This window comes from Salmo salar, chromosome 10 (genome assembly GCF_965601325.2).
Source record: "Salmo salar chromosome 10, fSalSal1, whole genome shotgun sequence".
Classification (NCBI taxonomy): Eukaryota; Metazoa; Chordata; class Actinopteri; order Salmoniformes; family Salmonidae; genus Salmo; species Salmo salar.
Genome location: NC_138300.1, coordinates 124,695,001 through 124,710,000, shown reverse-complemented (window position 1 = coordinate 124,710,000; position 15,000 = coordinate 124,695,001). Strand labels below are relative to the sequence as shown.

Genomic DNA, 15,000 nt, shown 5'->3' with positions numbered 1-15,000 from the left:
TTCCCTGTACAACTGACTAGGTATCCCCCTTTCCCTGTACAACTGACTAGGTATCCCCCCTTTCCCTGTCCAACTGACTAGGTATCCCCCTTTCCCTGTACAACTGACTAGGTATCCCCCCTTTCCCTGTACAACTGACTAGGTATCCCCCCTTTCCCTGTACAACTGACTAGGTATCCCCCCTTTCCCTGTCCAACTGACTAGGTATCCCCCCTTTCCCTGTACAACTGACTAGGTATCCCCCTTTCCCTGTACAACTGACTAGGTATCCCCCCTTTCCCTGTACAACTGACTAGGTATCCCCCCTTTCCCTGTACAACTGACTAGGTATCCCCCCTTTCCCTGTACAACTGACTAGGTATCCCCCCTTTCCCTGTACAACTGACTAGGTATCCCCCTTTCCCTGTACAACTGACTAGGTATCCCCCCTTTCCCTGTACAACTGACTAGGTATCCCCCCTTTCCCTGTACAACTGACTAGGTATCCCCCTTTCCCTGTACAACTGACTAGGTATCCACCCCTTTCCCTGTACAACTGACTAGGTATCCCCCCTTTCCATGTACAACTGACTAGGTATCCCCCTTTCCAACTGACTAGGTACCCCCCTTTCCCTTTCCAACTGACTAGGTATCCCCCCTTTCCCTGTACAACTGACTAGGTATCCCCCTTTCCCTGTACAACTGACTAGGTATCCCCCTTTCCAACTGACTAGGTACCCCCCTTTCCCTTTCCAACTGACTAGGTATCCCCCCTTTCCCTGTACAACTGACTAGGTATCCCCCCTTTCCCTGTACAACTGACTAGGTATCCCCCCTTTCCCTGTACAACTGACTAGGTATCCCCCCTTTCCCTGTACAACTGACTAGGTATCCCCCTTTCCCACTGACTAGGTATCCCCCCTTTCCCTCTACAACTGACTAGGTATCCCCCCTTTCCCTGTACAACTGGCTAGGTATCCCCCCTTTCCCTGTACAACTGACTAGGTATCCCCCCTTTCCCTGTACAACTGGCTAGGTATCCCCCCTTTCCCTGTACAACTGACTAGGTATCCCCCCTTTCCCTGTACAACTGACTAGGTATCCCCCCTTTCCCTGTACAACTGACTAGGTATCGCCCTTTCCCTGTACAACTGACTAGGTATCCCCCTTTCCAACTGACTAGGTACCCCCCTTTCCCTTTCCAACTGACTAGGTATCCCCCCTTTCCCTGTACAACTGACTAGGTATCCCCCCTTTCCCTGTACAACTGACTAGGTATCCCCCCTTTCCCTGTACAACTGACTAGGTATCCCCCCTTTCCCTGTACAACTGACTAGGTATCCCCCTTTCCCTGTACAACTGACTAGGTATCCCCCCTTTCCCTGTACAACTGACTAGGTATCCCCCCTTTCCCTGTACAACTGACTAGGTATCCCCCCTTTCCCTGTACAACTGACTAGGCATCCCCCCTTTCCCTGTACAACTGACTAGGTATCCCCCTTTCCCTGTACAACTGACTAGGTATCCCCCTTTCCAACTGACTAGGTACCCCCCTTTCCCGTTCCAACTGACTAGGTATCCCCCCTTTCCCTGTACAACTGACTAGGTATCCCCCCTTTCCCTGTACAACTGACTAGGTATCCCCCCTTTCCCTGTACAACTGACTAGGTATCCCCCTTTCCCTGTACAACTGACTAGGTATCCCCCCTTTCCCTGTACAACTGACTAGGTATCCCCCCTTTCCCTGTACAACTGACTAGGTATCGCCCTTTCCCTGTACAACTGACTAGGTATCCCCCTTTCCCTGTACAACTGACTAGGTATCCCCCTTTCCCTGTACAACTGACTAGGTATCCCCCTTTCCCTGTACAACTGACTAGGTATCCCCCTTTCCAACTGACTAGGTACCCCCCTTTCCCTTTCCAACTGACTAGGTATCCCCCCTTTCCCTGTACAACTGACTAGGTATCCCCCCTTTCCCTGTACAACTGACTAGGTATCCCCCTTTCCCTGTACAACTGACTAGGTATCCCCCCTTTCCCTGTACAACTGACTAGGTATCCCCCCTTTCCCTGTACAACTGACTAGGTATCGCCCTTTCCCTGTACAACTGACTAGGTATCCCCCCTTTCCCTGTACAACTGACTAGGTATCCCCCCTTTCCCTGTCCAACTGACTAGGTATCCCCCCTTTCCCTGTACAACTGGCTAGGTACCCCCCCTTTCCCTGTACAACTGACTAGGTATCCCCCTTTCCCTGTACAACTGACTAGGTAATCCCCCTTTCCCTGTACAACTGACTAGGTATCCCCCTTTCCAACTGACTAGGTACCCCCCTTTCCCTGTACAACTGACTAGGTATCCCCCCTTTCCCTGTACAACTGACTAGGTATCCCCCCTTTCCCTGTACAACTGACTAGGTATCCCCCCTTTCCCTGTACAACTGACTAGGTATCCCCCCTTTCCCTGTACAACTGACTAGGTATCCCCCTTTCCCTGTACAACTGACTAGGTATCCCCCCTTTCCCTGTACAACTGACTAGGTATCCCCCCTTTCCCTGTACAACTGACTAGGTATCCCCCCTTTCCCTGTACAACTGACTAGGTATCCCCCCTTTCCCTGTACAACTGACTAGGTATCCCCCCTTTCCCTGTACAACTGACTAGGTATCCCCCCTTTCCCTGTACAACTGACTAGGTATCCCCCCTTTCCCTGTACAACTGACTAGGTATCCCCCCTTTCCCTGTACAACTGACTAGGTATCCCCCCTTTCCCTGTACAACTGACTAGGTATCCCCCCTTTCCCTGTACAACTGACTAGGTATCCCCCCTTTCCCTGTACAACTGACTAGGTATCCCCCCTTTCCCTGTACAACTGACTAGGTATCCCCCCTTTCCCTGTACAACTGACTAGGTATCCCCCCTTTCCCTGTACAACTGACTAGGTATCCCCCCTTTCCATGTACAACTGACTAGGTATCCCCCTTTCCAACTGACTAGGTACCCCCCTTTCCCTTTCCAACTGACTAGGTATCCCCCCTTTCCCTGTACAACTGACTAGGTATCCCCCTTTCCCTGTACAACTGACTAGGTATCCCCCTTTCCAACTGACTAGGTACCCCCCTTTCCCTTTCCAACTGACTAGGTATCCCCCCTTTCCCTGTACAACTGACTAGGTATCCCCCCTTTCCCTGTACAACTGACTAGGTATCCCCCCTTTCCCTGTACAACTGACTAGGTATCCCCCCTTTCCCTGTACAACTGACTAGGTATCCCCCTTTCCCACTGACTAGGTATCCCCCCTTTCCCTCTACAACTGACTAGGTATCCCCCCTTTCCCTGTACAACTGGCTAGGTATCCCCCCTTTCCCTGTACAACTGACTAGGTATCCCCCCTTTCCCTGTACAACTGGCTAGGTATCCCCCCTTTCCCTGTACAACTGACTAGGTATCCCCCCTTTCCCTGTACAACTGACTAGGTATCCCCCCTTTCCCTGTACAACTGACTAGGTATCGCCCCTTTCCCTGTACAACTGACTAGGTATCCCCCTTTCCAACTGACTAGGTACCCCCCTTTCCCTTTCCAACTGACTAGGTATCCCCCCTTTCCCTGTACAACTGACTAGGTATCCCCCCTTTCCCTGTACAACTGACTAGGTATCCCCCCTTTCCCTGTACAACTGACTAGGTATCCCCCCTTTCCCTGTACAACTGACTAGGTATCCCCCTTTCCCTGTACAACTGACTAGGTATCCCCCCTTTCCCTGTACAACTGACTAGGTATCCCCCCTTTCCCTGTACAACTGACTAGGTATCCCCCCTTTCCCTGTACAACTGACTAGGCATCCCCCCTTTCCCTGTACAACTGACTAGGTATCCCCCTTTCCCTGTACAACTGACTAGGTATCCCCCTTTCCAACTGACTAGGTACCCCCCTTTCCCTTTCCAACTGACTAGGTATCCCCCCTTTCCCTGTACAACTGACTAGGTATCCCCCCTTTCCCTGTACAACTGACTAGGTATCCCCCCTTTCCCTGTACAACTGACTAGGTATCCCCCTTTCCCTGTACAACTGACTAGGTATCCCCCCTTTCCCTGTACAACTGACTAGGTATCCCCCCTTTCCCTGTACAACTGACTAGGTATCGCCCTTTCCCTGTACAACTGACTAGGTATCCCCCTTTCCCTGTACAACTGACTAGGTATCCCCCTTTCCCTGTACAACTGACTAGGTATCCCCCTTTCCCTGTACAACTGACTAGGTATCCCCCTTTCCAACTGAATAGGTACCCCCCTTTCCCTTTCCAACTGACTAGGTATCCCCCCTTTCCCTGTACAACTGACTAGGTATCCCCCCTTTCCCTGTACAACTGACTAGGTATCCCCCTTTCCCTGTACAACTGACTAGGTATCCCCCCTTTCCCTGTACAACTGACTAGGTATCCCCCCTTTCCCTGTACAACTGACTAGGTATCGCCCTTTCCCTGTACAACTGACTAGGTATCCCCCTTTCCAACTGACTAGGTACCCCCCTTTCCCTTTCCAACTGACTAGGTATCCCCCCTTTCCCTGTACAACTGACTAGGTATCCCCCCTTTCCCTGTACAACTGACTAGGTATCCCCCTTTCCCTGTACAACTGACTAGGTATCCCCCCTTTCCCTGTACAACTGACTAGGTATCCCCCTTTCCCTGTACAACTGACTAGGTATCCCCCCTTTCCCTGTACAACTGACTAGGTATCCCCCCTTTCCCTGTACAACTGACTAGGTATCCCCCCTTTCCCTGTACAACTGACTAGGCATCCCCCCTTTCCCTGTACAACTGACTAGGTATCCCCCCTTTCCCTGTACAACTGACTAGGTATCCCCCCTTTCCCTGTACAACTGACTAGGTATCCCCCCTTTCCCTGTCCAACTGACTAGGTATCCCCCCTTTCCCTGTACAACTGACTAGGTACCCCCCTTTCCCTTTCCAACTGACTAGGTATCCCCCCTTTCCCTGTACAACTGACTAGGTATCCCCCCCTTCCCTGTACAACTGACTAGGTATCCCCCCTTTCCCTGTACAACTGACTAGGTATCCCCCCTTTCCCTGTACAACTGACTAGGTATCCCCCCTTTCCCTGTACAACTGACTAGGTATCCCCCCTTTCCCTGTACAACTGACTAGGTATCCCCCTTTCCCTGTACAACTGACTAGGTATCCCCCCTTTCCCTGTACAACTGACTAGGTATCCCCCCTTTCCCTGTCCAACTGACTAGGTATCCCCCCTTTCCCTGTACAACTGACTAGGTATCCCCCTTTCCATGTACAACTGACTAGGTATCCCCCCTTTCCCTGTACAACTGACTAGGTATCCCCCTTTCCCTGTACAACTGACTAGGTATCCCCCCTTTCCCTGTCCAACTGACTAGGTATCCCCCCTTTCCCTGTACAACTGACTAGGTATCCCCCTTTCCCTGTACAACTGACTAGGTATCCCCCCTTTCCCTGTACAACTGACTAGGTATCCCCCTTTCCCTGTACAACTGACTAGGTATCCCCCCGTTTCCCTGTACAACTGACTAGGTATCCCCCCCTTTCCCTGTACAACTGACTAGGTATCCCCCTTTCCCTGTACAACTGACTAGGTATCCCCCCTTTCCCTGTCCAACTGACTAGGTATCCCCCCTTTCCCTGTACAACTGACTAGGTATCCCCCTTTCCCTGTACAACTGACTAGGTATCCCCCCCTTTCCCTGTACAACTGACTAGGTATCCCCCTTTCCCTATACAACTGACTAGGTATCCCCCCTTTCCCTGTACAACTGACTAGGTATCCCCCCCTTTCCCTGTCCAACTGACTAGGTATCCCCCCTTTCCCTGTACAACTGACTAGGTATCCCCCCTTTCCCTGTACAACTGACTAGGTATCCCCCCCTTTCCCTGTCCAACTGACTAGGTATCCCCCCTTTCCCTGTACAACTGACTAGGTATCCCCCTTTCCCTGTACAACTGACTAGGTATCCCCCCCTTTCCCTGTCCAACTGACTAGGTATCCCCCCTTTCCCTGTACAACTGACTAGGTATCCCCCCCTTTCCCTGTACAACTGACTAGGTATCCCCCTTTCCCTATACAACTGACTAGGTATCCCCCCTTTCCCTGTACAACTGACTAGGTTCCCCCCTTTCCCTTTCCAACTGACTAGGTATCCCCCTTTCCCTATACAACTGACTAGGTATCCCCCCTTTCCCTGTACAACTGACTAGGTATCCCCCCCTTTCCCTGTACAACTGACTAGGTATCCCCCCTTTCCCTGTACAACTGACTAGGTATCCCCCCTTTCCCTGTACAACTGACTAGGTATCCCCCTTTCCAACTGACTAGGTACCCCCCTTTCCCTGTACAACTGACTAGGTACCCCCCTTTCCCTGTACAACTGACTAGGTATCCCCCCTTTCCCTGTACAACTGACTAGGTATCCCCCCTTTCCCTGTACAACTGACTAGGTATCCCCCCTTTCCCTGTACAACTGACTAGGTATCCCCCTTTCCAACTGACTAGGTACCCCCCTTTCCCTGTACAACTGACTAGGTACCCCCCTTTCCCTGTACAACTGACTAGGTATCCCCCCTTTCCCTGTACAACTGACTAGGTATCCCCCCTTTCCCTGTACAACTGACTAGGTATCCCCCCTTTCCCTGTACAACTGACTAGGTATCCCCCCTTTCCCTGTACAACTGACTAGGTATCCCCCTTTCCCTGTACAACTGACTAGGTATCCCCCCTTTCCCTGTACAACTGACTAGGTATCCCCCCTTTCCCTGTACAACTGACTAGGTATCCCCCTTTCCAACTGACTAGGTACCCTCCTTTCCCTGTACAACTGACTAGGTACCCCCCTTCCCCTGTACAACTGACTAGGTATCCCCCCTTTCCCTGTACAACTGACTAGGTATCCCCCCTTTCCCTGTACAACTGACTAGGTATCCCCCCTTTCCCTGTACAACTGACTAGGTATCCCCCCTTTCCCTGTACAACTGACTAGGTATCCCCCTTTCCCTGTACAACTGACTAGGTATCCCCCCTTTCCCTGTACAACTGACTAGGTATCCCCCTTTCCAACTGACTAGGTACCCCCCTTTCCCTGTACAACTGACTAGGTACCCCCCTTTCCCTGTACAACTGACTAGGTATCCCCCCTTTCCCTGTACAACTGACTAGGTATCCCCCCTTTCCCTGTACAACTGACTAGGTATCCCCCCTTTCCCTGTACAACTGACTAGGTATCCCCCCTTTCCCTGTACAACTGACTAGGTATCCCCCTTTCCCTGTACAACTGACTAGGTATCCCCCCTTTCCCTGTACAACTGACTAGGTATCCCCCCTTTCCCTGTCCAACTGACTAGGTATCCCCCCTTTCCCTGTACAACTGACTAGGTATCCCCCCTTTCCCTGTACAACTGACTAGGTATCCCCCTTTCCCTGTACAACTGACTAGGTATCCCCCCTTTCCCTGTCCAACTGACTAGGTATCCCCCCTTTCCCTGTCCAACTGACTAGGTATCCCCCCTTTCCCTGTACAACTGACTAGGTATCCCCCCTTTCCCTTCCATTTCAGCGCATCTAATTTGTAAACATTTCAAATGTATTCAATTATAACCTTTTTCAATTCCACAAAAAATGAACACCCATCAAAATAAAGGTCTCTTTCTTCTCTTTCTTGTGATGTAAATGTCGAGACGGCGCGTTAAATCCCAGATTTAAGCTTCAGCGTTCTTATAGATGCAACGGAAAGACAAAGTTTTGATTTGAGCCCATTTCAGACATTACTGGAGTGTGTTTGAAAGGTCATTATAAACATTCCTGCAGTCGTAACGTCAACGTGAAAAAACAACAGGCACAAGCAACAGTATGAAAGAGTCCCAGGAGTAGAATGAAAACAAATCAATCCAGCGAGATTTAAGTGACAAGAAGATTAAGCACCCCTCAAACACAGGAAATAGATGGCTGAAAAACACCCCTCAAACACAGGAAATAGATGGCTGAAAAACACCCCTCAAACACAGGAAATAGATGGCTGAAAAACACCCCTCAAACACAGGAAATAGATGGCTGAAAAACACCCCTCAAACACAGGAAATAGATGGCTGAAAAACACCTCTCAAACACAGGAAATAGATGGCTGAAAAACACCCCTCAAACACAGGAAATAGATGGCTGAAAAACACCCCTCAAACACAGGAAATAGATGGCTGAAAAACACCTCTCAAACACAGGAAATAGATGGCTGAAAAACACCCCTCAAACACAGGAAATAGATGGCTGAAAAACACCCCTCAAACACAGGAAATAGATGGCTGAAAAACACCCCTCAAACACAGGAAATAGATGGCTGAAAAACACCCCTCAAACACAGGAAATAGATGGCTGAAAAACACCCCTCAAACACAGGAAATAGATGGCTGAAAAACACCTCTCAAACACAGGAAATAGATGGCTGAAAAACACCCCTCAAACACAGGAAATAGATGGCTGAAAAACACCCCTCAAACACAGGAAATAGATGGCTGAAAAACACCCCTCAAACACAGGAAATAGATGGCTGAAAAACACCCCTCAAACACAGGAAATAGATGGCTGAAAAACACCCCTCAAACACAGGAAATAGATGGCTGAAAAACACCCCTCAAACACAGGAAATAGATGGCTGAAAAACACCCCTCAAACACAGGAAATAGATGGCTGAAAAACACCCCTCAAACACAGGAAATAGATGGCTGAAAAACACCCCTCAAACACAGGAAATAGATGGCTGAAAAACACCTCTCAAACACAGGAAATAGATGGCTGAAAAACACCTCTCAAACACAGGAAATAGATGGCTGAAAAACACCCCTCAAACACAGGAAATAGATGGCTGAAAAACACCTCTCAAACACAGGAAATAGATGGCTGAAAAACACCTCTCAAACACAGGAAATAGATGGCTGAAAAACACCCCTCAAACACAGGAAATAGATGGCTGAAAAACACCTCTCAAACACAGGAAATAGATGGCTGAAAAACACCCCTCAAACACAGGAAATAGATGGCTGAAAAACACCCCTCAAACACAGGAAATAGATGGCTGAAAAACACCTCTCAAACACAGGAAATAGATGGCTGAAAAACACCCCTCAAACACAGGAAATAGATGGCTGAAAAACACCCCTCAAACACAGGAAATAGATGCCTGAAAAACACCCCTCAAACACAGGAAATAGATGGCTGAAAAACACCCCTCAAACACAGGAAATAGATGGCTGAAAAACACCTCTCAAACACAGGAAATAGATGGTTGAAAAACACCTCTCAAACACACGAAATAGATGGCTGAAAAACACTCCTCAAACACAGGAAATAGATGGCTGAAAAACACCCCTCAAACACAGGAAATAGATGGCTGAAAAACACCCCTCAAACACAGGAAATAGATGGCTGAAAAACACCCCTCAAACACAGGAAATAGATGGCTGAAAAACACCCCTCAAACACAGGAAATAGATGGCTGAAAAACACCCCTCAAACACAGGAAATAGATGGCTGAAAAACACCTCTCAAACACAGGAAATAGATGGCTGAAAAACACCCCTCAAACACAGGAAATAGATGGCTGAAAAACACCTCTCAAACACAGGAAATAGATGGCTGAAAAAGACAGATGGGCGGGGCAAGTCGTTGCTTGTTTAAGAAAGAAGACATGAATATAATGCAGCACTCAACAACTTTCACTTCTGTTTTCTAAACTGAAGTGCAAACACAGTTTAGGCTGGATGGCGCTCTATTCCCTACATAGTATAGTGCCCAATGTGGGTCCCGGTCAAAAGTAGTGCACTATATAGAGAAGATATGGGTCCCGGTCAAAAGTAGTACACTATATAGGGAATATATGGGACCCGGTCAAAAGTAGTGCACTATATAGGGAAGATATGGGTCCCGGTCAAAAGTAGTACACTATATAGGGAATATATGGGCCCCGGTCAAAAGTAGTGCACTATATAGGGAATATATGGGCCCCGGTCAAAAGTAGTGCACTATATAGGGAATATATGGGCCCCGGTCAAAAGTAGTGCACTATACAGGGAATATATGGGCCCCGGTCAAAAGTAGTGCACAATATAGGGAATATATGGGACCCGGTCAAAAGTAGTGCACTATATAGGGAATATATGGGCCCCGGTCAAAAGTAGTGCACTATATAGGGAATATATGGTCCCCGGTCAAAAGTAGTGCACTATATAGGAAATATATGGGCCCCGGTCAAAAGTAGTGCACTATATAGGGAATATATGGGCCCCGGTCAAAAGTAGTGCACTATATAGGGAATATATGGGCCCCGGTCAAAAGTAGTGCACTATATAGGGAATATATGGGCCCCGGTCAAAAGTAGTGCACTATATAGGGAACAGGGTTCTATTTCCCAGTGTAGTCTTTGCAGCCATTAGCTCACCTGATCTGCTTGTCAGCCATTGATGTGAGGCACCGTCTGGTCGTCAGATAGTTGATATGAGTCTGTCTGTCAGGTCCTCCACAGTACACCGCCCGTCTGTCTGTCGTGCCAGTCACTCCATCTGCTGCTGTTATTGTTGTTGTTGCTGTGTGTTTCTTTCTTTGGTCTATAATGCACTCAGTTTGCTTGGTTAGCTCTTCCTTCGTTTCTGTGTCTTTGAAACGTTGAATCCAAACGTTATTATTATTATTATTATTATTATTATTGATCAGTCAGTTGTCTTGTCTGTCGTCTGGTCTCCGAAGCGTCAGCTGGTCAGCAGAAGTTGAGGTGCGATAGGCAAGGGATATCTGAAACAGGTGAAAGGCAGAATAACATCAACGCTCGGGACAAAGGAGATGTTGCCCTGAAATATGTCAACAACTGGTGGCTTGATGAGGCTGGAGAAGGGAGTTATAGCACACACACACACACACACACACACACACACACACACACACACACACACACACACACACACACACACACACACACACACACACACACACACACACACACACACACACACACACACACACACACACACACACACACACACACACACACACACACACACACACACACACACACACACACACACACACACACACACACACACACACACACACACACACACACACACACACACACACACACACACACACACACACACACACACACACACACACACACACACACACACACACACACACACACACACACACACAGACACACACACACACACACACACACACACACACACACACACACACACACACACACACACACACACACACACACACACACACACACACACACACACACACACACACACACACACACACACACACACACAGACACACACACACACACACACACACACACACACACACACACACACACACACAGCACTGTAGGAGGATTTGCTTGGGTTGGTTCTCCTCTGTAGAACAGTTATCATACAACGTTGATAAGACTTGTCCTACATTGTCAAAGTGGCCTCATCAGGGGCTGCTATACTCACTCAGTTAGCAGTATCCTCACACCAAAAAGGCTTGTTATAAAGGGTTATGCATGCTTATAACAATATGTAATGCATTATACCTGCAGGCTTCAAGTAATGTGTTACCTGGCTTCAAGACAAGCTGGTCTCTCTCTATCCCTCCCTCCCTCCCTCCCTCTCTCTCTCTCTCTCTCTCTCTCTCCCTCTCTCCCTCTCTCTCCCTCTCTCTCCCTCTCTCTCCTGAACTAAAGGTGTGTCTATAATAGTGAGTCCATTTCAGAACCACCACACACCTATGAATTATTTGTGACTACATGACTAACAGCTCTCCTTAAATAGTGCTGTGGCTATTTACCGGTACCCAGCTATTACAGTATTTAGGTACCCAGCTATTACAGTATTTAGGTACCAAGCTATTACAGTATTTAGGTACCTAGCTATTACAGTATTTAGGTACCTAGCTATTACAGTATTTAGGTACCTAGCTATTACAGTATTTAGGTACCAAGCTATTACAGTATTTAGGTACCTAGCTATTACAGTATTTAGGTACCTAGCTATTACAGTATTTAGGTACCTAGCTATTACAGTATTTAGGTACCAAGCTATTACAGTATTTAGGTACCTAGCTATTACAGTATTTAGGTACCTAGCTATTACAGTATTCAGGTACTTAGCTATTACAGTATTCAGGTACTTAGCTATTACAGTATTCAGGTACTTAGCTATTAGAGTATTTAGATACTTAGCTATTACAGTATTTAGATACTTAGCTATTATAGTATTTAGATACTTAGCTATTATAGTATGTAGATACTTAGCTATTATAGTATTTAGATACTTAGCTATTATAGTATTTAGATACTTAGCTACTATAGTATGTAGATACTTAGCTATTATAGTATTTAGATACTTAGCTATTACAGTATTTAGATACTTAGCTATTATAGTATTTAGATACTTAGCTATTACAGTATTTAGATACTTAGCTATTATAGTATTTAGATACTTAGCTATTATAGTATTTAGATACTTAGCTATTACAGTATTTAGATACTTAGCTACTATAGTATGTAGATACTTAGCTATTATAGTATTTAGATACTTAGCTATTACAGTATTTAGATACTTAGCTATTACAGTATTTAGATACTTAGCTACTATAGTATGTAGATACTTAGCTATTATAGTATTTAGATACTTAGCTACTATAGTATGTAGATACTTAGCTATTATAGTATTTAGATACTTAGCTATTACAGTATTTAGATACTTAGCTATTACAGTGAATGGACATGGACACGTCTTATATGGGCAGAAAGCTCTTGTTAATCTAACTGCACTGTTCAATTTACAGTAGATATTACAGTGAACAAATACCATGCTATTGTTTGAGGAGAGTGCACAACAACAACAAGAACGTTTATCACGGCAACTGGTGTGATACATTCACCTCTGAAGGTAAATAATCAATTTATATTCCGTAATCTGGCTCTGATTTGTCATTCTGAGGGTCCCAGAGATAAAATGTATTTACATTTTACATTTACGTCATTTAGCAGACGCTCTTATCCAGAGCGACTTACAAATTGGTGCATTCACCTTATGATATCCAGTGGAACAACCACTTTACAATAGTACATCTATATATTTTTTTTGGGGGGGTGGGGTTAGAAGGATTACTTTATCCTATCCCAGGTATTCCTTAAAGAGGTGGGGTTTCAGGTGTCTCCGGAAGGTGGTGATTGACTCCGCTGTCCTGAAATGTAGCAGAGTTTGTTTGATGAAATTCATTTTTATATTCAAATGTAGAAGCTGGGTTCTACAGTTTGAACCCACTGCTGTTTCTGGCTCCCCACCCACCCCGCCCATCCATCTAGATGTGTGAAAGTTAGTTTATAAGCTAATGATCCATCATTTATGACATTCCTGGGAGTGTGTAAACTTACATTTTTATCACCATATAATTTGTGTATGTTCTCTATAGTTATGTATTTGAAAATGTATCAATTGACCAATCCGGTACATTTGGGCAGACTTGGTACAAAATATTGTGCAGTATTGCAACGCTTCACTGGATCCATAAGCAACTTTGCACACACACACTGCTCCCATCTAGTGGCCAAAATCTAAATTGCGCCTAAACTCCTATATGATATTATGGCCATTCTCTTGCATTTCAAAGATGATGGAACATATAAAATCATAGAAAACACATATTTTTTTTATTTGTATCATCTTTTACCAGATCTAATGTGTTATATTCTCCTACATTCATTTCAAATTTACACAAACTTCAAAGTGTTTCCTTTCAAATTGTATCAAGAATATGCACATCCTTGCTTCAGGTCCTGAGCTACAGGAAGTTAGATTTGCGTATGACATTTCAGACTTAAATTGAAAAAAAAAAGGGTCCGATCCTTAAGAGGTTTTAATGATGGGTGGCATGATGCCAAAAAACATGACATAACACTGACATAGCATTTGTGTTGCCCTATAGCAGAATATATCTGTTTGCCTGCACGTTGCCTGGTGTTGCTTGGTTTGCGTTAAACACGGTATTGAAACGGTGAAGCAGAAACATACACTATCCATATAACGGGGTTTAATCAGACTGCTGGTAAAACTTAGAGAAAAGCATAAGACGTATGCTACATTTTATTTATGTAAGTCAGTAAAGAACACATTCTTATTCACGATCACGGCCGGATGTGATACAGACGGGATCCGAACCAGGGACTAGCACTGAGACATAGTGCCTTAGACTGCTGTGCCACTCGGAAGCCCATGATGTGTAGTTACAGCAGAGCAGAAAAAGCCCTGATGTGTAGTTACAGCAGAGCAGAAAAAGCCCTGATGTGTAGTTACAGCAGAGCAGAAAAAGCCCTGATGTGTAGTTACAGCAGAGCAGAAAAAGCCCTGGTGTGTAGTTACAGCAGAGCAGAAAAAGCCCTGGTGTGTAGTTACAGCAGAGCAGAAAAAGCCCTGATGTGTAGTTACAGCAGAGCAGAAAAAGCCCTGATGTGTAGTACAACAGAGCAGAAAAAACCCTGGTGTGTAGTTACAGCAGAGCAGAAAAAGTCCTGATGTGTAGTTACAGCAGAGCAGAAAAAGCCCTGGTGTGTAGTTACAGCAGAGCAGAAAAAGCCCTGGTGTGTAGTTACAGCAGAGCAGAAAAAGCCCTGGTGTGTAGTTACAGCAGAGCAGAAAAAGCCCTGGTGTGTAGTTACAGCAGAGCAGAAAAAGCCCTGGTGTGTAGTTACAGCAGAGCAGAAAAAGCCCTGATGTGTAGTTACAGCAGAGGCAGAACCAGCCCTGATGTGTAGTTACAGCAGAGCAGAAAAAGCCCTGGTGTGTAGTTACAGCAGAGCAGAAAAAGCCCTGATGTGTAGTTACAGCAGAGGAGAACCAGCCCTGATGTGTAGTTACAGCAGAGGAGAACCAGCCCTGGTGTGGAAATCTGCTTCCCATTTCCCCCTACACGCTCTCCACCCCTTGTCTCAAC

At 46.4% G+C, this 15,000-nt stretch overlaps 1 protein-coding gene across 1 annotated transcript in view; it reads right to left on the bottom strand.

Moving 5' to 3' along the window:
• LOC106590745 (mitochondrial glutamate carrier 1) overlaps positions 1-15,000 on the bottom strand; it is a 91,157-nt gene that overhangs the window by 39,771 nt on the left and 36,386 nt on the right. Inside the window, exon 2 of the mRNA XM_045688689.2 lies at positions 10,454-10,803. Within this exon, the coding sequence (XP_045544645.1) occupies positions 10,454-10,473 (20 nt within the window). The 5' untranslated portion in view covers positions 10,474-10,803. The remainder of the gene's footprint in view (positions 1-10,453; positions 10,804-15,000) is intronic.